Below are 25,218 nucleotides of genomic sequence, written 5' to 3' on the forward strand. Positions count from 1 at the left end.
TCCATCCTGTTTTTCACAAACCAGTTTATTCATCTAAGGTGGACTAAGTCTTTCAGTTTCATTCCTTGATTGAACCAAGCTAAAAGTGAGAAGGAACAAACATTAAATAGTCTGCCCAGGGCAGTGTTGGAATCACCATCCCTGGAGGTTCTTAAATGGTGTGTTGACCCTGCAGTGCTGGGTTGGAAGTTGAATTAGATGACCTTGAAGGTCTCTTCCAACCAAATATATTCTGTGGTTCTGTTACTCTGAGGATACTTCTGACTGCTCACCCAAGTACTATGACTTTCAGTACTGGTTCCCTCTTCCACCACGTTAGAAGCTCCATTTGTTTGTGACAAAGCTCGTATTTCCCCACAACATCTCCCTGTGCAGAAGGTGATAGAATACCATCTAAGCAGCTTCTCTTAGCTGAAGTGAAGGAGATACCTGTGGATTTATGCATTTCAGCACTTTCAATCAACTGTTACTTCCAGTAGATACTAGAACAATGCATCAGGACAGAACTGCTACAAATTAAGTTCTCTTTTCAAACGCTGGAAAACCACCCAAATCAAACACCCACACAGTATTTTCTGAAATGTCTTTGGATGGCCACACTTACCACTCAAAAGTGAGGAAATGCTAAACTGAAGCTTGTCTCTGCAACCATAAGTCACTCTTGTTTTTGTAAGAATTATCCTGTTCCTTTCTATTTTCCCCACAGGGCAAATTTCATCCATTGCACAGCAGGAATCACATTCACTAAATGAGCAACGATTCAATAATTTCTCCTTCTGTCACTGTTCATTACTGGTCTAGAGCCTTGGTTTTTTACATACTATTTAGACCAAGTTCTAAAAGCAGCATTGTTTCTGTGCTTGCCAGTGCAACATCAGACCATTTCCAATACACCAACTGACTTATTTTCACCATTTTCCTGTGAGATAAGGGGGTTTATTATTCTCATTTAGAAATGGCAGACTAAGGCTTAGAGTACTATTGTGTGTCTGACAGATGATGGAGTAAAGTAGAGAAAAAAGCACTATACGTTTAACTACTGAGCAGACTCACAAATTGAATCCATGTCTAACACTGCATTTCTACACACAACTAATTGAACCTGAAAAGATGTGGGCCCCAATATCTGCAAACACAAGACGCCAATAACTTTTCTGCACCAAGGCTAACAGTGTGGTTTGCAAAGTTCTACCAGTTCATGAGGACAAATGCTCACTTGCAACAAGGAAAAGTATTGATGGTATTAAGAGGCAGAATGGAAGAAGTTGCACAAGATCTGCTACAGCCTGATGGACAGTGGTCTGCCAGCAAACATGCTGAGCTATTTATAAATCAAGCTCCCAGATGAGCTTCCAACCAAATGGGCACCAGTATGATTTGGTCAAAATACTCAACAGCTTGCTCTAGCTCTAGATGTATAGTCTAATTGGAGTGATTTTTAATGGCAGCCCTGCCTGCTTAGGACAAGTGTTGCTGGAGCACCAGAGTCCCCTCCCAGCCCATGCACCCATACATACTGCAGGCAGGGCTGGAGCAGCTGTGCTTTTCATGAGAAAGGCAATTCCATTAAACTAACAGCTGTGAATGGAGCAAGAATTTACTGTGACTTTATTTTCTGTGATTTTATCTACTTATCTTTACTGAATAAAGCAATTTGAGTCTGATTTTATTGTCTCATTGGTCAGGCTAACAGGTGTCCCAGTTGTAAGAATTTCCAGTAGATGTGTGTTTCCTCTGAAACTGAAAGAACGACTGAAAGAACACTTTTTTTGGTTCTACAGCAAAGAAAGGGATTCTTTAGAGAGGAAGACTCAGCAAATAAGTGTTTATTACAATATTAGCACTAGACATTAACTGGGTGGCAAACAGTCCATTGTTATTGTGAATGTAGAAAGCATATAAAAATGGAATTTCTCAGAGTGAGCATAGAAAACTCTCTCCTTGTGATACTAAGCCTTAGACTGTGTGGGCTGACAGTACCATTACATTTACTGCATGCTGACAGCTGAGTTAAGAAGTGTAACACTATGGTACAGAGGTGTCAAGATTGCTGAAATTAATACTGGGATGTGTGGTGTTTAGCTTGTTGAGCCAGCTGACTTAGGTGTGTTTAGAGAAGCAGTATCATGTGACAGCAGAGATTCTGCAATTTAGCATAGAGCAAAGCTATTTCTTTTTGGAAAGATTTCTGATGCTTTCTTTTTAAAAAAATGTGTATTTGGTACTAGACTTTTAGCTGAAGATATCAGTTTCCTGCACAGGCATATGTCTGTTATTGCAGATGGGGAAAATGTAGCAGAGACAGAGCTATTCTGAAGGAGATCAGCCAAGTGAATGATTTAGGAGTCTTAATTATGATGCTCTACTCAAGAAACACTAAGCCTTAGAAGACAGAGGCTTTATACTGTTGCAATAAGCAGTACCCTTTCAGAAGTTGTCACTAAGCTGAGCAACAAGATGACTCAGAGCCAGGCTATAAAGGCTGGGGTGAGATCCCAGAACCTTTATCAAGAGAGCATATATCTACTGCTTGTTCGGAAGGAGAGTAAACACAATCAAGGATAGTCGACACACTCAAAGATACAGTTTCAAGCTAAGTAGTTCCAACATTGTCCAGCAGAGACAGCAGTAGCTCTCTGCCACACGTTTATCAGATCTCCTGCAATGGTTTACATATTCTGTTAATCTCTTTCAAGTATCAAGGTCCTTTCACCCTTAAGTATTTTATCTTTTTTCCTTTTTATAAGGTAACTTAGTTCGATGTGGGAGATTACTAGGGTATCTTGAGGTCAGTAAACACACTCAAGTGTCTGCTGCTCTGAGCCACATGAGTCAAGAATATAACCACCTGAGGAAAAGACAAGTAGGGCTTGCCTCTAATCAGGGGCTTACTTAGTTTGATCAAGTACATCAGAAATAAACACACACTCTTGATAGACACATGAAAACAGAACAGTTTTTAAGGTTACCTGACATAAAGAAAGAGTGATTCATGCATTCTTTCTTCTCTACATAAAGATATCATACCTTTATATTTATCTATATCTATATATTTCTATTGATATTTCAGTTCAGCTTCAATTTTTCTTCTTGTTTTAAATATATTTCACTGGGCTACCAGCTACAGCTAAGGCAAAATTAGCAAAATGTCCCCAGCATCTTAGGCAGTCACATGTGTTAGCTCATTATAACATGTGCATTTATGTTCCAAGCTCTACAGCAGTCATCTTAAGGTTTTAAGCACATATCTCTCCTACAGACAAAGAAATGTGAGGTTGTCAGTCATTACATTCATGGTACCTGAGCATCTTGCTTTTTACTAAAGTTTTCATGCACAAGCAATATTCACATCTGTTTCAGGGATCTCTGCTGGAATTGTAGCTTCACACAGCCAAATTGCCTATGCTTCCACTGAGGAAATGGCTATTTATTTTATGCAGCCATCTGGGCTCCAAATAGTGTGTTTTGTCATTTGTAGGCTTGTTTTCCAGGGCTCCTTGTATGAAACTTGATTCTTTCATAACTTATTTCTTCAGTAGATGGCATTTTTTTTTAAAGCAATCAAACTTGTGAATGAATGTTTCCCAAGAAATTTACGTCAGCATCAATTCATAAATATTTTGGATCCAGAGCCAAACCCTAAGTGCAACAGCTTTGATGATCCATTTTTTCTTTTAAATTTCTAATTTTTTGTCCTGTGCAATCATATGTAAAAATAGTCTTTACAAAACCAATTACCATTAGATGAATGGCATATGTTGTTGCAGAGTTAATACCTCCGAATGGTACTGGTCAAGCTGTTTGCATGTTTTGAACAGAGGCTGTCACAACCTCAGAGTCCAGGCCCTGTCTTTTTTAAACAAAGGGACCAATGGCAATGACTAACAGCAGAAATAGATATTCACAAACCTTTGTTTACAGTCTACTGGTTTTGCTTGTATTATGGTGGAAACGCAATTACTGCTTTCCTTCTCCTATCATACCTTCTCGTATTTCCTTTTAATTGATTTTCATCTCAGAATTACATGGCATAACACAGAAAGTGTCACACAGATATATTGGAAGGCCACTTATGGAAATGGTAAAAAATTCTGAATCACAGGTAATAAAGAAGAGCTGATTTTCCCAATTCCTGTTTGCTGTAGTCACAAATTGGTTTGAGCTACACCATTGAGCTCACTGACACAAGAGCAAGACTTTAAGCACCTTCAGATCTACTCACTGTGCTCCAGATACACTCTCCTTTTACCTACCTGAAACATAGACCTAATACTCCACCTTTCCACACAAGTGAGCCAAGAAGTTTCTGCTCCCAGAAATCCACTCTGCATGTAAGCCATCACCACAACAACCTGTCCTCTGCTTTCCCTGGTATACCTCTTCCCTGGCTACATCCTCCAGCAAGAGGAGGTTCTCTTATTCTTCCCACCAAGGGTTAATTTTCCCACTCTTAACTTGCTCTGTCAAGGAGCCCAGACACACAAACTAGCTATCATTAACCAGGTTGCCCTTCCTTCCTTACAAAATGGTGAAGGGGATAAAACAAGTAACAAGCTACACCACAAAGAACAAAGAGACTGTAGGGAGGTAGATGGCTAAACTAGGCAAAAGAAGCTCATGCAGTTTACTCTTCTCCTTCTCACAGGCTAATCACCAAGTAGATTAAACAGCTCTATTTTCTCTCCTCTTCATCAGCTCTGCTATATCCACTGCTGTTCAAAAGTCCAGGAGATACAAAAGAACATATTGTTATCAACTGCCTAGATCAATCTCTTTCTTACCTCTTAGCCATCGATGATACTTGGTGCCATGGGTTCAGTTGAATCTGCTTCCATCATGCCAGCTTCAAAATGAAAGCACTGAGTGGAGCAAAGTGCTATGGGGCTGTGTGAATGCAGAATACTTATCTTCCTTACCAGCTGCAGACAATCCATAACATTTCTGCTCTCTCATCTTGCTTTTTACTTCTTTTTCACTGAGGTGTGGTGGCCTAATCATCAGGTTCATCATCTTCACCTGGATCAGCCACTGAAAAGTAAAGGGCTAGTGGCAAGTGTTTTCCATGCAGCAATCTCAATCTCCTCCTCCAAGATACTTCTTAAAATCTCTTCTTTCAAGAATAGTTTTACATAATCAACAGTATTTCAAAGACAAAGTATCAAGGATTACTACAGAACCCCCAAAGGATGGTAAATTAAAACAAATGCAAAAATGATTGAGCAACCTAAGACTATACATAATACCCAGCAGTCCCACAGAATTCCATAAAACCTTAATTCAATACTGGACTTTTCTGGATCTGGTATGTGGTTTCTTATCCTCCAAAACATCAGTCAGTTTCAAACTGTATTCTTCCAATACATCAAGCCATGACTAGAATAGAAGGAGGAGGCTATCACAAACCCAAAGAAATGCATTAATAGTAGGTTTGCCTACACTGCTGTCAACAAGTCCACAGCTTTTGTAAGAAGACAATCAAATCTGAAAGGAGACAAAACCCTTTTCAGCTGCTTGTCTGAATGAATCAAGAAATAATTATTCTTTTCTCTGAGGCTTCCCTACTCAGATTGGCAGAATTCTCCCCTTGCTCAGCAGAAGTAAGTATGAGTAAAACAGGTCTGAGCAGCTTTACAACTTTGGGAGGCTTGGCTGCAGAGGAAGCTCTACCTCTTTTCACTTTAGCCTGTGACATAAACCACTGGTCTCTTAAGTGCCTGAGTACTTTTATTTAACTGGAGTCACAGAGCTCAGAAAGGTGACAGCTAGGAGGAGGCTAATGTGTGGATGATCTAGTTCATGCACTAGGAGACAAATAAGAGCTAAATGTGGATGTGAAAAGCATTGGTTGGAGGGATGCATGATGCCTTCCAGTGTGCCACCTGGTTCAGTCAAGTGTCATTTCCATTCACTGGAAAGCATGAGCACATTTTTCTTCAAATAAAGAAGCAGAGGAGCAAATGACAGGACTCTGCAACTGATGGCATATATAATGTCAGGGCAGGAGTAGAGAATACCTTCCTAACCTGTAATGATAAGCAAACCCAAATTTTATTACAGTTTATAGGGGCTTTCTAAAGCAGTTTAATCACATCACATCCTAAGAATAATTATGTTCTACTCTTCATTTTCATAGTGGTCAATAACTTGCTATATCTGTAACAGGCTTGTCATTACAAGGTGAAGGGTGGACAGAAAAATAGCCATATACCTGACTCATTGGTTATCATTTCCTGTATGTTTAGGATATCTGTGTGGGGAAAACTGAGTAGTGTAAAGAGCATTAAAACACAGAAGATCATATTTAAAGAAGGAAGGGAGTGAGGTCTGTTCTTGTACCACACTAAAGCAGGGGTCTCATAAGAGGAGTGTAGGCCCTCAAGGGGACACATTGGAAGGAAGCAAGTATTTTTCATACCGTTACAAATTTCTAAAAGAATTTAAACCAGTGCTTATTCCATCTTCATTGCATCATTTTTCAAGTACTATCTTTGTGTATATTTTATGTGGTACATATTAGTAGAGTAGAATAAGGGTGCATGCTCAAAAATATTTGACTCATAGAGACATGTGATCAAAAAGACCACAAACCCAAGGGACTGGTCTTGCAGGTAGCTCCAGATCAGCCTTTTCACTAGGAGTAGTCCTGAAACAGCAAAATAGCTGGAACAGGTAAGTGTTAGAGTCATTATTCTACTCATAAAACTAGTGCTAAGACCTGAACTTCCTGCCCTGAACATCAGCCCACGTGGAGATGCCTGTAAAGCAAACAATGCTCTGGCTGGTAAAGATGACCACAAAAGAAGGAAAATTCAGTCACTTGTTACACCTCTTGCTGCTGTTCCAAATAATTGCATAAATGTGAGATTCATGCTGTAACAACTCAAACCTGTCAAGACGATCTACAGATGATATTTTAAACTGACTACAGTATTTTGTGCAGACTTTGCAAATTCTGAGCATGTCATTCAGTACTGGCTGTGTGTTTCTTATTAACAGCATTAAGCAAACAGAACAGCAATTATTCTAAGAAAAAAAGTTGGTTGAAGAACATGAACATTGCTACAGTAGATAACAATGACTCCTTTGGGTTTATCTTTGCATTCTTAATGGTATATATTACTTAATTTATAGATCATAATAGCTAATTTGGAGCTATTGGGTTTATTGCATAAATACATGGTCAAGAGCACTTCAGTGCACACCACTAACTGTAGACTGTAACAGCTGCTTTGGAGCTGTCATCTGAGTTTGTCACAATCCATTATAACCTGAAAAAAAAGATCTCAATTACTTTGTAGTTGCCAACACGCAATTTAAGCTGATTGTTTGGTGCCATAGCTGAGCACGGTGTAATCATGGAAGGTGAAATACTACAGTAACTATGAAAAACAGGCATCACTAGCATCAGCCAAATCACAGGGGACTCAAATTCAAAGTTAATCATGGAGATGCCTGCCATATGTTTACAGAGGACAAACAATGAGAAAAGATGCGATGGAAGACAGATTATTCCTCTGTTTAACTCTACTCAGCTGCTTGAAAAAAATGATGAGGAAACACTAATGCTACATTTAGAGTTAAAAAGCTATAGCTGCTTGCTGCCCACCCTTTCGTAACAACTGTCTACTGCAGGTCAGCTAAGAATGCTCTGCTAGGAAAGATGGTGCAGCTCGGCTCATCCATTGTAGCAACAAGTTTGGACCTAGCCAGTGCATCCAAAACTTCCAGCATAGGAACTTGGGAAAGAGTAATGCCACCTTTTCCTTTGTCTTTAGGCCCTTTGGCACATTACTTTGCCTCTCTTTTGCCCCATAAGCATAAGCTAGTGGTTGAGAAGGTCAGATACAGGCACCTACTTTTGCAGGTTAAAAACGGAATCCAGCAAGTAGATTTCATTCAGCTGCTCTTAAGTGCAGGCAAAAGCTAATGCAGATGCTCAGCAATCCCAGTTGTCTGTCTCTACCAGTCTCTTTGCTCAGAATATGATTCTCTATAATCATGTCATTCAAAGAGACTTTTGCTAAGTACTGAGGGGAAAGTGGCTTCCTTTGGTGAGGGGAGGAAAATGCCTGTTGCTGCAAGCTATCCATCATCTTAAAAAAGTCCAAGATGTACTAAAGCTCCCTAAATTTTTATTTCCAACAGAGCCAGATAAGACCAGTGTTTTCTTGACAGACACTTCTCCCATGTCAAAATCTGCTTCCCAGTACAGTTTTGCAGATGTCCACCTGCCTGCTAGGTTGGATCATAAATAAATGCCCATTATGTCTTTATTTGAGAAAGATTTTCTTCTTGATTTTTTTTTTCTTTTTCCTTGTATAGCTGAGGAAAGATACCCTTCCTCCCAGCTAGGAAATAGCCATTTTGAGGTAAGACCTTAAAATTGATGATTTTGAAAGTTTTTCCTATTGCCATGCTGTTCTGCTCCTGCATTCCTGTGGTGCCAACAGATGAAGTTGTAAGCCTGCTCGCCTCCCTGCATCTAATCCTGATACTACTCAGCAGCAGGGAAGGTGGGCAAATGTTCACTAGCAGTTGTTGGCAAAGAAACACAGCAGGATTTAAACTGGATGATGCCACTGCATGTGTAAAACAACCATTTGAGCAAATGCTGCAATAGTAGCATCTCTAACCAGTAAAATAGAATTTTCTGTTAACCTTTTGTTTCCAAGCTAGCTGCACTGGTGAGTTCTAATTAATTGTAGTTATACTTTTTTAAACACACACACACACAAGCTTATTAATAAGAACAAACAAACCCACAAAGATAAATGCTTTATTGCCATTACAGACATGTGACGACACTAACAAAAATAAACTTCAAAAGCCAAATGAGAATGAGAGTCTGCTGCCTTCTGGTAAAATGTTCCATGTCATGTTTCATGAGGTTATTTTTCCCATGATCTCCCTTCTCTTCCTTTCCAGCTTGTACAGCCTGGTCATTAGTTGATGTGCCCCAACTCCAGATTTTTCATGGTTTAACTATAGTAATTTTATAGCATTCTAGGACTGCTATGAGTGAGCAAGACCATAACAGTAATTTGCCATGCTTATTCACTACTCAAAACTAGATCTTGGTCACCCACTGTGTCATCAAAATGACTGGTCAACACTATCCCAATAACAGGTTTTCCCCAGGCTCTCAGGTTTCCTTGCTTCTGATAGTTGTCCCAAAGGGCTCCTCCTCCTTCAAACTGAGCTCCATCATTCTTTAAAGTTAGCAACTCGGTATCCATGAAATAAAAACTGAGATGTCAGCAACAATGCACTCAAAATTAGGAACGGGAATGAATTTTTTTCCTCCCTTTCCTTGAACGTGATAGGAAAAGATGCATCACCGAGCCAGTCACAGTTCTCAAATGTTTAGCTACTGCAACCTAGAAGCCCAAGTTTAACTAAAGAACTTGCTTTTTAGTAATGCTGATACTTACCTGGAGCATTTAACTGAAGCAGGGATTTCCTGTCAGGAAGTGTATGCAAGAGTATTTTGTGTATGCATTATCTCCTCACATCTCCCGCCTGTGTAGTAACTCCTAAGCACAGGATTACCTGCCCTTTTTGTTGCCTTAGTTCCTCCATCTCACATTTAGTCCAGGAATGTCAGTGCTAGATCAGGTATCTTGAATAAGAAAATGGTAAAAGCTTAGAGAGACAGTAAAAACCTTAACAGGAGCCTGGGCACGTGTGCAGTGCTAAATGACAGGGCAAGCAGATGTATCAGAAAACTCCTTGTGTAAAGAAAAGTTGTTTTAACTGTTTCACTTCAGCTGAGCCAATGATCTACAGTTAGGTGGAATATTGAAAAGCTTTAGCCTCACAGACATGAAAGTCAGGGAGATGGGGTGCAGCATGCCTGAAACATCTGTAGCCATGCTCCCTTTTAAAGGGCGGTTCTTTGTAGAATTGCCATCACCCTTCCCACAGTGCCTGAATGTCAGATGACTACCAAACCTGCAGAGCTACCTGGACAGTGATGGTGGTTGATACTACAGAGAAACAGCTGTTGCAGAGTGAAGCTCTATTGTACTTGCCCATACACAGAATAGAACATGTGCATATGGTCAAAGATTCGGATGGGAGATATATGTAAGATAGCAGAACCTGCAAGGAAGCAATGCAGTAAGAAACATGCCTCTTGTGAAGGGACTTGGCAGGAGTACAATGAAACTTAGAAGGCTAGAATAGTACAGCTGTGAATGGTTTTTCACTTTCATCTGGCAGAATTCCCCCCAATATTTTGTGAGAACAAAAATATTTTGGAGCATAAAGATCAGAAGCAATACTGAGTTGGACAGAGCCAGTTCCTCCACTGAGACCCTATAGGAGAACACAAAACACTTTTTCCAGGGAGACCTTTGTACTTCATTGTACCTGTGCATCCAAGTCTAGGTTGGCAAAGGATCAGAAGAACCATAACATTTCAAAATTGCATCCCTTACATGGAGACAAGCTGGGAAAATATTTGTTGAGCAACAAAGTACATTTGCCTCCTATATGTGCACTATCTGGCATTACATGAATCTCGGCTGGGGAAGACAGGCTTCAGAACTGAACCTCAAGCCTTGAAAAATATGAGACAAGTTCCTAAGTCACAGGGATTTTGCTTAAATACAAATTTGTGTTTGGTTTTGGATCTTTGAGCTTTACAGTTTGAATCTGTTCTCTCACTATGACTCTGAGAAGCTTGGGTTTCATTCTATTGTATTTGTTTTTTCATTTTAATTCTCATGACTTTGAAAGCTTTCTAAAGGTCAGATGGAGAGAGGTGCCAGATATTGCCACAACTGCCTGCAGTGTGATGCAGTCGTCTTATATTGCTTTAAAGCTTTCCAAAAATCATCTCAACTCTTTCTCTTCTTCTTACAGAATGTGATTAAAGGTGTGGGTTAGGTTTCAGGGGAAACAGAAAGTGAGACAAACCCTTTGCCGTTAAACACGATACAGGCTCTGGGTGATGTGAAAGAGCTGTGCTACTGTTGAAGGCCCATCATAGCTCCTGCTTCTAGGGTAGTAGCATCCACTCTTGGACACGGCTATTGTGCATTGCAGCGGGTTGTTTAGCCTTGTATTTATTTAATCTTTGTGAGGATAAAGAAGGATGTTCCACTGAGAGCTCTTTTGTTTCACTCTATCGGTTCAATAGCAGAGAACGCAGATCTAAAGCCACAAGCAACAGTCTGTATATCTTGTAAGTCTTCTAAAGCCTTGTCATCATATGCTGTATTATGTTGTCTTTTTTTACTGAGTGACCATTGCTCTATTGTACACTATCTGCCTTTTTTGTGACTTGATGAACCACATTGTAAAAGCTGGAAATCAATAAAGCTCTCTAGAAATCAAAATCGCCGAGGAAAAACGTTTTCCTGCAGCACCATCTTGTGGTCCCAGATTTTAGTACTGAGGGTGTCTCTCCCTGGGCCTGGAAGGTTGGCTCTGCAAACTTGGGAGCCGCACCCAGCCCTAAGCAGCTTCTTTTGCTAGCTACAAAAGAGCCCTGTGAGAGTGCTTGTGCCGCCTTCTAGCTGACTTGAGCCCTAATCGAAATCATTCGAGGGACAGAAAGAACAAAAGAAAATTGGGTTGTCTCAGTAACAGGCAGCTTTGTATAAAAGATACCAGCACTTTAGGCACTGGAGAAAAGACATGTTCCAGTTAGATCTGGGGTCATCCCATGCTGAAATTTGGTTTAAGAGTATAAAACAACCACACAAGGCAGAGATAAAAGTTATTTATGCAATACCCATGCTTGACAGTTATTGATTCAAGGAACTGTCATGCTACTATAGAAATAAACATTTAAAATCAGAGCTTGCATCTTCTTCAACGAAAAGCACAACTTAACAGCTTTTTAGAACATCTTTACAATGAAGCTGTTACATGGAAAAAGGACAGGGCCCAAATCCATGCACTTTGCTCTTGACTACTGTCCCACCAGAGGAAATACTAATCCTGCTGTGTCTTTTTATCTCACCCCTTACAGTGCATATATTTTGCTTATGTGGATCTTATTCTGGTGTTGCCAGATGCAGTTCCTGCAGATGCATCATTTGCTTGCTGTTAAATAGAATTGTTTTATCAGTGTGAGTCCCTTTGTCAGAATGTTATGTGATGTTGAAAGCAGCTGGGCTGTCAATGACATTGAAACAGAAGGAATTTATTACCCTTCAAATCATAACCATGAAGCCCCTCTCTCTCCAAAACCACCATCAGCCATGAGGATGTATATGGTTTTTGACATACACATTTCAGCTGTGGCAGTGCCCCTAAATTCATGCTGCTGAAGACTGTTACATGTTTGTTTCTTTTATTTTTTGTTATGCTACAGGGAAACAGAAAGTAACTGCATTATGAAACCATCTACCCTGGGAGTCAGGTCATCCAAAGAAAATTCTGTGGTGCAGTGATATACCATAGAAGGAACGATGCCAGAGAGAACCTTACCACCACAACAACAGATTTCCCACATCCTCTGCAGCATGGTAAGATATTAAGCCATTCTCCTCAGTAGATATGGTGCCATCCAATACTTAGAATAAGTTTAAGTTTAATGAACTACCAGTTTAATGAATGGCAGCAATTTCCTCTTAATCCAGATAATAAACTGAGACTGACCTCTAAATTGTGATGAACACTTAACTGGTATCTTTATATCCCTCCACAGGGATTCTGGATTAGCAAGAGAAAACTGGCTTTATTATTGAAGGGCTGCCATGAGCAGTTTTACCTCTCATTGTTATTAGAATTTCTATACAGAAAATATGGAATAAGCATAGGAAACAAGAAATGAGGACCTTCTATTGCAAAATCAACAGCATTATCAGAAGCTGACAATATTGTATTACTCTGGTACTAAAAAACCCCACATCTAATTTTCTAGACCATATGCAAGTAATCCTCATGTCCATCAGCTCGAGGTCTTCAAGATGAGGTGGATGATCCTCTACACTAAAGGGGAAAAAAAACAAACCTAAACATTAGTACAATTAGATTTAGGGACACTTTTAGTTTTTTGCCAAATCAGTACTCTCCCTGAAATATTTCTTTATTGCCTAATGACCTCATTGACACTTTTTTATTTCATTGTCACTTTTACTAGGCTATAGTTTTTCATGCTTATGTGGAGTGAATAGCATTTCACCCTTAGATTACATTTATTTCAGCAGTCAACTGCTCCTCAGCATTGAGGAAGAACACCAAAATGTGAAGCTATGTAAACATGTCAGCTGTAAAACACCTCTGTGCATACAGAAGGACAGATTTCTCAATACCTGTAAATGGATCTGCATCTCCTGAAAACATCAAAACCTTACTTTGCTTTTCCACTTTTCTACACAACACACGTGGGACAAGGATCACTGAAATGGCAGAGGACTTAAATTTAGGACTGTATTATAGTCTGTGGCTTCCTCTGCTCTCATTTAGCATCCCAGTACAGCAATCAAATTCTTGCAGATTCATTGCTTCTCCCACAACAGAATCTGAAGGTCATGCCTGATGAGCACTGTGTTTTGACTAAGTCTATTAGACTGGAAAGCAACAGGCATTTAGTACTGCCTATGTTTAGCATTCTATATAGAATGGAGAGAAGATACCAATCCTAAACTGAAAGAATGAAAGAATACTCCAAGGTTACTTTACCTTTCTTTTGTTCTGGTCCTCAGAATCCTTCTTAAGTCACTCCAATAAAGGGATATAGATGTCTTCATTATGTACTCTTTTCTTCAACACAGTTTGCTTTACTTTGTTGTTGGCTTTTTGTAAAGGATTAGCACATCGGCTGCAACATATTAAAAGCAAATGAAACTGGTTGATTTCCAAAAAATAAAGGGAACTGAGAGAACATCACTGAGACTTTACCCATGAAATCCTACATCTAGTGGAAAAAAACACAAAGCTACCATTGATTTCAGGAGCCATCACAAGATTCATGACTAGAACATAGAAAGATAAAGCCTTGGAAAAGTATTTCAGTAAGCTTACATCAATTCATTAATTTCAACTCACCTTCTGATTCATATAATGCAATCATGACCAGAAAGATCCCCAGTAACTAGCCAATTGTATTTTATGGCCTGCTTCCAAGAGCCATACTAGGAATTCATCAGAACAAAATAAGGCCTTTTATAATTCTTAACTCTACTTTTAAAATCTACACAATATATTCAATTTAATATTATTATTCAATACAACAATATTCAAGGCAATACTCAATATAGTACTAGTTAATTACACCTGTATTTTCCTAACCTTTAGTGTCTTAACATCATTGTGTGTGGCTGTTAAAGATGACTCAAAAACCCAGAGAGGAATAAGGTAGCATAGTACAGTTAAAGACGTAACAAAAGCACCAGAGAGGACAGGTCAAGAGAAAAGATACTCTGTTGATAGCACACAAGAGAAACTGGCAATAAGCAGGGAACAGGTACATGTAGATTATGCTTCCAGCATCAAAAATACCATTGGAAGGAGGCAAATGCAAAGTTCATGAGTGGGGATGTAGAAGTAACAAAGCCTCACTGACCAACCTAGCAGTGACCAAGTGTGGCAAGGGGAGGAGTACTTGCCTCCCTTTTTCCAGGAATTCCACGCTCCTTTGTATTCTTAGACTGGCTACATTATGGAATTACCTCTGCTGTGCTAGTCCTGGGCACCTCTTGACAAACAGCCCACCCTACTTACATAGTAAAAGTGCCTACAAAAGCATTCCAAGGCCAGTCATCCAGGTGTGAAGTCTCCCTCTTTTGGCTCCCTCCATATATTTTTTTTTTGGCTTTTCTTCCCTTATTTTTTATTTTTTTACTGAGGTAAAAAGGTAAATACAGACTCCTATGGGAAACGTTGAAATTTGCTCTAGAAGAGTCACAGTGGAACAGATCAATTAGCCAAATTCCATCAGCACAAGCCCTTGGATTTTTTTTTTTATAGCTTTAGAGAACAATTTTGCTTTTGTGCATGTCCCTTGCAGCACAGTTTTGGCACTGTGTGTAGGACACTCCAAAATGACCATACAAAGTTGAAAACAATTTTCATCCAGAAAGAAAGTTTGAGGCTTGCTAAAGGAATGCTTTTCAAAGCCATATAGTCTACCAACTATGTCTAAACCTGGCAAAACTAGTTACTATGTGACAGGATTGCTCCTTTCCTAGAACTCATTAGGCTGGTGAGAGGCCTTGAGCACAAGCTGTATGAGGAGAGGCTGAGGGAGCTGGGATTGCTTAGCCTGGAGAAGAGGCGGCTCAGGGGAGACCTTATTGCTCTCTACAACTACCTGAAGGGAGGTTATAGCCAGGCGAATGTTGGTCTCTTCTCCCAGGCAGCCAGCACCAGAACAAGAGGACACAGTCTCAGGCTGCGCCAGAGGTGGTTTAGGCTGGATGTTAAGAAGAAGTTCTACACAGAGAGAGTGATTGCCCATTGGAATGAGCTGCCTGGGGAAGTGATGGAGTCACTATCATTGGAGGCGTTCAGGAGGAGACTTGATGGGGTGCTTGGTGCCATGGTTTAGTTTTTTAGGTGGGTTGGATTGGTTGATGGGTTGGACGCAATGATCTTGAAGGTCTCTTCCAACCTGGTCTGCTCTATTCTATTCTATTCTATTCTATTCTACTTGAAGCCGTGTTTTAGTAGTCTTGGGTGACAGGTTGAACTTGATGAACTTTGAGGTCTTTTCCAGCCTTATTGTTTCTCTGATGCTATGATTCAAATATATGATGCTGGAAACTAAATGCATTTAGCATCTGGTTAATCACTGCATTAAAACGCAAAGCAAAGCCCAAGTCATAGCAGAACAGCAATATTCCTAGTTTCACTGGCTATGAAAAAACCCAAACCGATCATTTAAACATTAATGTGGATTCTCTTCAAACGAACACATATTAATTCCTTTTCCAGAAAATTTATGATAATTTCATGTTAATTCTTTGCCTCCTGTTTCAGAGTCACTGATGACTCAGTGCAGCTATCTGTATGCTGAACATCAGCTGTTGAGCACAGTGTAAGATGTAATGTGGAGATTTTCACAGCAGGTTTTGTCTAAATGTGGAATTCCACAGCAAATAGCCATCTGCTAAGCCGCCACATTAGTGAAGTCTGTGTATGTGTGTATATATGATCCCATACAAACTGCTAGTATCTTAGGAAAGGAGAAGTTTTATCACTTGGGGAAAAAAAATATCTTCACAGAAAAGACAAATCTGTGATATTAATCTAGCTATAGCATTAGCCACTATATTTGAATTCCCACCTTAGAAAAATAGAGCAGTTATGTCAATACATTCAATCATAGTTTAATGACTTTTGATGTTGTTGAGCTTAACATTTCCCATTATCACAAGAACACGTACACATACCAAAACTCTTCACACTATCAAATGCTCAACTACTTGCACAGCACTCACAGGCTGTGATATGCCCTATACATTACAACCCCCCCCACCCCCAGCATATTAGAAGCACTACAGATAACCACTTCACTTTTCTCCCAAGCAAACTCCCTGCCCATCTTTCTTACTTTATTCAGACCTAGAACTTTGCTCTTTCCTTTTGTACCTTATTGTGCAACTCTATATTTATCCTACACATTTTTACTTGTTCTTTACAAACTGCTTTTCCTCATTCATTTCTTCCCTATTGTCATTAAAACAATTAATTCCTGCTTGCACATCATTTCTTCTGAAGCAGTCAATCATTTCCCATATGCAACATCACTCTCTTGCAGAAGTGCCTTTTGAAGGCAGTGATTAAAGAACCATTTTTGTCTCCCTTCACCCTGTGATTTTTGAAAGCTAAGACAATTAGTCAGTAGTTTTCTAAGTTGTTTCTGTTTAAACCTAGGTTAAACAGTGAAATTGACTTTTGCTCATAACTTTGCTTTTCTGGGTTTTCTTTGCACTCAGGACATTGCACTGCAAAAGCCTATTCTGGGTTGAACAGTGTGAGCTGTGTGCAGTGCCACATCTTGCCCAAGAGTGTGATTTGCTTTTAAGTCTTGTTGCCATCTTTATTTTTCCCTCACCACTAGCAATGAAGAATGAAAGCACAATGGAAACCAAGTTCATTTAACACATATGGATACGCTGGCCTTTGGTGGAGAGCAGGGGCAGAAAGTGGGTGAAGATAACCGGAGGATCAAGGGAGTAAAGGTCTGGTCTTATATATTTCATTTATTAAGCCCAAAACCAGGATCCAATTCCAACACAGCTGAAAACAAGCTCACCACTGCTCAAGCCCCATTCAGGGCTTTATTGTGGAGATTTCTTTTCTAACTTGCAGGCAATGTGCCTTCATATTTTACATGCAATTTCCCAAGCAAGAGAAGACTAAGTCCATGTCCTTTATAACTGGGTCTTTAGACAGAGCAGTGGGGCATACACAAACTGACTTTCTTTAAGCTAAATTGACTGTTTTATGTAGCTTCAAAATAGAAGGTCCCATTTTTCATGTTTGCACAGTAGTTTCTTGCCTTTTTCCAAGTCTTTTCTTCCCTCACTGACTACAAACATGTCTATTCTCCATATTTTCTATGTTTAGAAGCAGCACATCATAAATTTGGTCTGGTTATGCTCTAATGCTTACCTTCTCTGCAAACAGGCACAACAGAATGGTAGACACCCCAAAATAAAAAGTCCTCCTGCCACAAGCAAAATCAGTCGAAATGCCAGTTGCACATCTGCAGAGTGAGCAGAATTTCGCATTAGCCATGAATCATTCTGAGATGCACATTGAGGTATAGATGACAAAGATTAGCCTCTAAGACAGACATGCTTGAATCTCAGCCAGCAGAACGATGGGGGAAAGTAGGTGTTAAAAACAGGCTCAGATGAGAAAGATCAAGTCTCAGATTTGAGCTGAGTTTGAATAGCCCAAGTGTTTGGTTAGCTTCAGAAAGAAATGGGGTTTGAATGAGCTCAGGGCATGAAGGCAAAAAAAATATAAACAATCAAAATCTTTCAGACTCTTCTTTAACAATAGGGACAGATTCATTCAAACGAATGTTATGTATCTACTTCTGTTCATAACTTTTGCAGCATTCTCTTAAAGCTTCACCTAAGCCAAAATTCCCAAATAAGAACTAGTGAAGTGTGTAGCCTGTAACCATCTCACAGAAACACAAGTGTCATGAGTCCAATGTCTGCTAAGTCCTTTTATTTTGTCAACAGATTGCTAGAAGGCAAACAGCACACGCTCCCAGGGCAGTGTTTGTATTTTCTTTGGACATGTTATGCATCCAGAAGCATTCAAGTAGCTATTGCATAACCACTTAGCCTCAGTTCCTTCACAGCACAGTCACTCTTACTTTGGATTAACCCCCATCCCTTTCTGTAAATAAAGCTTCCACTCTATTCTTTGTACTAATGTATGTGACTACTTCTTTTTTCTGTCACACACTTGTTCATTGTTTGTACTACAAGTTATCTACAGAACTATACTTACTGTCTTTAAATGGCATGTAACATTGCAGTTCAAGGCTGGTTTTGGCAGGACAACATTTATTTTCCAAGCATTCATTTGTGTCGAGGTCCTCTCCTACGTGACAAGGAATTAAGATCTGTTCGTCTTTGTGACGGCACGCTAAAAAAAAAGGAGAGAAATATATGTAAGATCTTTAGTCTAGAGCAATGCTTAAGTAGAGGAAGTTAGCATTTTTTCCTCCTTAGTATGTTTTGATAGGGTAAGTCTGCCAGAAAACAGTGTAATTGGCTTTTATATGTGTTCTTGCCCAAAAACTGATCAGCCTAACAGAAAAGTTAAAGTCATGTAATATAAATTCTTCAGTAATTTGCTTTCTTTGAGTAAGAAACGTTTGCAAAAGTAAATCCAAACACTATTGTGCCACTTCCTTGTGCTTAGGCTTGTAAAGGAAGTGGGAAAGGCAAGCTAACATTTCTGAATGGGCTATTTTCAATTAAAAAAAGGAAAACATACATGTAAGTATTTTTATATTTTAGGGGCCCAGCACAAATTCTTAGACAATCACAGACTGGTCTGGGTTGGAAGAGACCTCCAAAGGTTGTCTATTCTAATCCCCCTGCAATGAGCCTACCAGGTTGTTCAGAGCCTTATTGAGCCTGACCTCAAATATCTCCAGGGATGGGGCCCCAACCACCTCACAGTATCACTTAGGTTGGAAAGGACCTCGAGGATCATCAAGTCCAACCTATCAACACAGACCCCATGACTAGACCATGGCACCAAGTGCCACGTCCAATCTCCCCTTGAACGCCTCCAGGGTCGATGACTCACCACCTCCCTGGGCAAGCCGTTCCAATGCCGAATGACTCGCTTGGTGAAGAACTTCCTCCTCACCTCGAGTCTAAACCTCCCCTGGCACAGCTTGAGACTGTGTCCTCTTGTTCTGGTGCTGGTTGCCTGGGAGAAGAGGCCAACCCCTTCCTGGCTACAACCACCCTTCAGGTAGTTGTAGAGGGCAATGAGGTCACCCCTGAGCCTCCTCTTCTCCAGGCTAAACAATCCCAGCTCCCTCAGCCTCTCCTCATAGAGCTTGTGTTCAAGGCCTCTCCCCAGCCTTGTTGCCCTTCTCTGGACACATTCAAGTGTTTCGATGTCCTTCTTAAACTGAGGAGCCCAGAACTGGACACAGTACTCCCTGGGCAACCTGTTGCAGTGTTCCACCATGCTCATGGTAAAGAACTTGCTCCTAACGTTCAATCTAAATCTACTCTTCTCTAACTTCAAACCAGAGCCCCTCATCCTGTCACTGCATCCTGTCACTGCATCTACAGCCTCATTGTAGGCCTTCATGTATAGGAAGGCTGCTATTAGGTTTCCACAGAGCTTTCGCTTCTCCAGGTTGAACAATCTCAGCTCCCTGATCCTGTCCTTGTAGAAGATGTGTTCCAGCCTCTTGCTCACTTTCATGGCCCTCTTCTGGACCACATCCATCAGACCCATGTCCTTCCTGTGTTAAGGGCTCCAGAGCTGGATGCAACTACCCAGCTCTCTCATTAGCACTGATTGCATGTTCATGCATGCAATTAAAAATCAGCTGATGGCAACAAGTCTCCAAGATATCCAATCTAATTATTGGACAAAATATTTAACCAAGTTCTAAAATGTGCTATTTAATAACAGATTTATTGACAATCATGAGATCATCTGTGAGAAGGGCTCAAATGTGTAAGGAAGGTCCCTGCTTGGGGATGCAGGCAAATGTCCTCCTGGCCTCCCTTGCCTTCCCAGTTGCCCTTACACAACAGGTATGGGGCTCTGGAACTGGAGGCCCAGGCTATAGAGGAAGTAGATGAAGGCCTATTTGAGTTTTTTTCCCTGGGGTGAGTCAGCCAGTCCCAAGCACTAGAACTACTTGTATTAGAGAAAAAAAAATAAGGAGAATAATTGTTGCAAGTAACAATTCTGAAGGCAACAGCGGGCCCCAGATGCTAGCCAGATCCATCCCACAGGGAAATCTGCTGCCTCCTTGAGGCCCCGGTCAGAGACGTTACTAAGAAACTCCCTAGTCTGGTTTGTCCCTCTGATGGTTATCCATTACTGGTCATAGAGGTTGGATTCCATAAGGTTGAGTACACACATTCAAAAACAATTAAAAAGGAGCTCAAGGCCCTGGGGTGACTGGTTGCAGTATCATGAGCACAGGTGGTGTTTTTTTCAGGGGCAGGGAAGACTGCACTGGACACTGAAAGGAAGAGGATGAACATGTGGCTCAGGGGCTCGTGCCACATGCTGAATTTTGGTTTCTCTGATCTTGGGAACATGAGGCACCAAGAAGACTACTGGGGACAGAGAGAGTTCAGCTGTCTCAAAAGGGGTAAAGGATTCTCACATGTGAGTTGGCAAGGCTGATAGAGCTTTAAGTTTGAAGGAGTAAGGGGATAAAATCCAAGCTCACCTAGAGGTGGCATGCCCATGTCAAGGATGAAACTGATAGGCCAGCTCAAGGGCATCTATACAGCATGGGCAGTAAACAAGAGAAACTGGAAGGGAAGATGACTGGCCTGGCTGAACAGGGAACTCTTGTAGGGGCTCAGATAAAAATAAGTAGAATTTACCCCCTTTAGAAAGAGGGGCATACAACCCAGGATGTCTTACAGGGATCTATTTAGGTCATACAAGAGAACACCAGAAAGGCAAAAGCTTGGCTACAACTCAACCTGGCCACAGCCATGAGGGATAACAAAAAATGTTTTTATAAATACATTAACAACAATAAGAAAGCCCAAGAAAAAATCCACACTTTAGTGCATGCAGGGAGAACACTGCTGTTGAGGATGAGGAACAGGCTGCCCATGGAGGCAGTGGAGTTGCTGCCCTTGGAGGTGTTCAAGAGGTGTGTGGATGTGGCGTGGGTAATGATTTAGTGATCATGGTGGTTGGGTTATTGTTGCACTCAATCTTGAAGGTCTTTTTCAGCCTTAATGATTCCATAGGAGGGTAATAATGCAGGGGAAGCAAATTTATGATTGGGATTGGTAAATGCCCCTTTGATAGATTTTGAAGAGATCCAGTAGGTTTTAGAGTCTGAGATTCAGAGTTTTAAATACTTTGATAGTAGGGCTGGGAAGGTGAACTGGAAGTGAGGCAGAAGAGAGAGAAGACAGAAAAGAAAACAATGCTGCAGTGATGAAGTGACACATACTCACTGGCCTGAAGAAGCTTATGACATGTTCGTATGCATCTTGCGCTTCCATGCTAAGGTTGCTGGGTGCCACTTCTCTTTTTTCTAAAATATGCTGAGTTGGTGATGCAAAACCTGAAAGCTCATAATGATTACCTCATTACCATCAAAATATCCATAATTAATTAAATGCAATGACATTTTCATAGTGATTATCTTTCATTATGAAGGCATTTATAGTCATTATGAATAGCGACTACTGATGGCTAGCAAGGTTAAGCGTAGATGTCTTCCTGTTGTATTCAATTATATTACTTCCAAGTTGCCTCATGAACCACAATGAATGAAGAACTAAAGCTGTGAAATTTAAATTAAAGAAGCCATTCAGGTGGAAACTGTCAAGACAAAAAGCCCTCCTGCTAACCTTAGAAGATGCAGGTTACATGAAAAGTCTGCATTGTAGCTATAGATGTATTTCTCTTATGGATGCAAGCAGAACTTGCATCCTTTGTTTTAGATAAAGATCAGACCCCAGCTGAAACACAGCAATGTAGTGAAAGGAAAGGCAGCATTACCAGATACAACCTAACATGCATCTATCCCAACATCTTGTTTCAGAGTGAGCTATGGTAGCAGTGTAGAAAAGAGCAAAACGTTCCTGAGTGTAGACACACTGCAGTATTTTCCCCTAGTGATTTGTTGCTCTGGGACTTCTCACGCACCTTTCATACACACTACTCAAAAAAATGTCACATCAGTAAACCTTGTTGCTTAACTACATCTTTCTCCTTAAGCATGTAAGAAACATCAGAACTTCAATAGCTTTCAGTGATGAGGCACATTGAATGCCATTTCATGGTCTTGCAGTTCCTTGTGAGCAGGAGTGAGATTGTGGAGTAACCCAAAACTAAGGTATTGAACAAATTCAGTCTTTTTGGCAGCAGCATGTGAAGCCCCAGGTGTGTAAGCTGTTTGCTGTTTTGTGCCATATAAAACTCTGTTGTGAAAGACAAACTCCAGAGTAAGAAGAATTGAATGCATGTCAAGGAAGAGACTTAAAGGGTAGCCAAAGTGTGGCCAAAGTTCACACTAACAGTTATTTCATGGCCCCCCTCCTCACCAGTAATCAAGATAGAAGAACAGAGAATTAATGAGATTCTGGAATGATTTCACAGGAATTTCATGAGATGATGCAACTGGCAATCACTTTGTTCAGAATTATCTAAAAATATGACTATGGCTTTCCTACATTACTCTCTCATGTAAGTTTTAAGAGAATCAAGCCACAAATGTACACTAAATGAGAAGTACTGAGCAGTTTTAAGCTGCAGATGTAAAGCTCACAAAGGCACCCAAGAAAAACACATTTGCTTGGTTTCTGCCTCCTTTATTTGTTTTGAAGTCTGCCTTGGTGTGTTTTTTGGTTGCTTGCTATTTGTGTTTCCTTGCTCTAACAGAACTACCTGAACTAGATAGTGCAGAAACATTTTATGATGACACTTGCAGCAACTAATAGCCTTTCACTAAGATCTGTAAAGGTAGTCTCTGAAGACTGGTTTCTCAATGCATAAAAATCAAATGCAAGATTAACAACATGTGGGCTGATTGTGTATACATTACTTTGAGCCACCTGCTGCAGTAAGCAAATACATCAAGACTCAACAGGTAAGAAGAGTTTTGATAGTAAATAGGGAAAAAGAAGTCAAAGTGGGGGGAAAAAAACACGTAAGAATCTATAATCAGGGTAAAATAAAAGCAAGACACTGCCAAAGCAGAAACAAGTAGCGTGCATTTATCATACAAATACAGAGCGAAATGTGAACTACAGCTGGGAGAAGAACAAACCTTTTATTTTGCTGTATTTAAGTGTCAGGATTGGTCAATCCCATCTGAAATAATTAACTGTTGGTAGCACTATTTGTTGATCATTGCCAAGACAACAAAATTGTCAGCTTAACTTCTTGGTTTGAAAATGCTTTACTCCTTGCAGTACTCACTTGAATTGATGCTATGAACCAGTATTGGTACCACATAGCTCCATGCTAGACAGGTGCGAATTAGCAGCATTACTGAAATAAAACCAACAGTAAGAATGTGGCTATGCATTGAAAACATTATTGGTCTTAACTTCACATATATGGATTAGAACAAACGTGAGAGCAGATTGCTGCACAGAACAGGACTGCCCTTTTGTTTTGCAGTGAGGAGCAGAGCGCTTAGCGACATCTTGTTAACAGAGATTAGCCAAAAAAGTATCTCTGAAGTATCCCAGAGCAGGAAACTTGACACTTTTAAAAAAGATCACAAGTAAAAAGATCACAAGTAAAACAAAGATTGTATTTTATGGAAGTATTGGCTTTTGAAGGGCCTGTTCTCTCTATGCTGTTGTGGCTAAATGATGGGAGCTTTCCTGCAGACAGAACCTATGTGTTTTGTAGAGCAATACACAAACACATTCTGTCCCACAGATAAACTTTGTTTTGGTAGTTAAAGGTGAAATTATTTAAGTGAACAGGAATCATGTTTTCCAAGACACTTAAATCTCTGCTATCTAGGATAAAGTGGGAAAACAATTCCTGGAACAAGGAAAGCAAGTGAGCTAAGAGAGAATTCCCATTTTCCCCATTACATACTTCTCTTGCTGTCTTCTCTGCTACTGCTGGAACAGGAAGACTGCAGCTATCTCGAGTACAGCAACTACAGACTGGTTATGCATGACATGGAATCAAAGCTTGTAACAATGGGTTCCCTGTTGCTATGATACAGCTCAGAATGAAGCACACAGATGTGCCAAGTGCATCAGTGGCCAGAAAAAAGAGCTGTGCAGAGAGTTAAAGAAGAAAATACCAGCCACCATCCTCACAACTGTTACCAAAGACTCTTAGCCTGCTTCAGTAAATTAAAACCAAGTTTACGCTATCACTAATCCCACCCCAGTGTGAAACACAGCAACACCATCTAATTTTACCAACCAGGTAATAGATACCTTAGGACATCAAAAGGCACTCAAAGTTTATTCAGGCTACTTAAATCTTCCCAATAATCCATTAAATGTGAATTAATTAGGTAACAGGATCATCCCCTTGCTTCACCAAGTATCTGCATACCTGATGTAAAAGCAAAGTCTGAAACAAGTACTTCTTAGACACTTCCACTCCTTTTATTAAGGAGAGGCTCTATGAACAGACTAGGGGCAGGTGACTTAAGAAATACTGGAGCCTAAAATAAATGCAGATGTCCCCAAATCTGCAGTTCTCCAAGCAGCTTGTCACCTTTTAGAAAACACATGCTGTTAGCAGCCCTTTGAACAGGTAAGTGATCTTGAAAAAGTTATATTCACATGCAAATGTTGGTTTTCTTCATTTAACTGAGTAATTAGTTCAAAGGGTGACTTTTTAACCCGATTTGTATGCAGCATTAGCTTGCCAATATAAGCTACAATATCCTGAATTTTATTCATTCTATACAGACTAGACACAGCCACTCAGTAGTACCAAGAAGATAATTAGAAATGCCTAATTCAGAAAATGAAGAATGCTGCTTCTGTAGCACGACTTCACATGCAAGTAACATCCTCCACATTGTTGTCTTTTACAGAACACTGTATATAGCACAATGCATTTCAG

The 25,218-nt window shown here is 40.2% G+C and overlaps 2 protein-coding genes across 2 annotated transcripts in view; both read right to left on the reverse strand.

The window, feature by feature from the left end:
• AFF2 (ALF transcription elongation factor 2) overlaps positions 1-4,807 on the reverse strand; it is a 438,357-nt gene extending 433,550 nt beyond the window's left edge. Inside the window, exon 1 of the mRNA XM_068152207.1 lies at positions 4,782-4,807. Within this exon, the coding sequence (XP_068008308.1) occupies positions 4,782-4,792 (11 nt within the window). The 5' untranslated portion in view covers positions 4,793-4,807. The remainder of the gene's footprint in view (positions 1-4,781) is intronic.
• An 8,867-nt stretch (positions 4,808-13,674) lies between these two features.
• Positions 13,675-23,818, reverse strand: FMR1NB (FMR1 neighbor). The gene is made up of 6 exons (XM_068152264.1): positions 23,746-23,818; positions 23,590-23,661; positions 21,614-21,727; positions 18,433-18,570; positions 17,575-17,668; positions 13,675-13,777 (listed from the first exon to the last, which is right to left on the reverse strand). Exons 1-6 carry the CDS (start codon positions 23,816-23,818, stop codon positions 13,675-13,677), a joined length of 594 nt encoding a protein of 197 aa, XP_068008365.1.
• Positions 23,819-25,218: the final 1,400 nt, after the last annotated feature.

Source organism: Melanerpes formicivorus, unplaced genomic scaffold, assembly GCF_026170545.1.
Source record: "Melanerpes formicivorus ecotype bairdi unplaced genomic scaffold, bMelFor1.0.p_v2 SCAF_22, whole genome shotgun sequence".
NCBI lineage: Eukaryota > Metazoa > Chordata > Aves > Piciformes > Picidae > Melanerpes > Melanerpes formicivorus.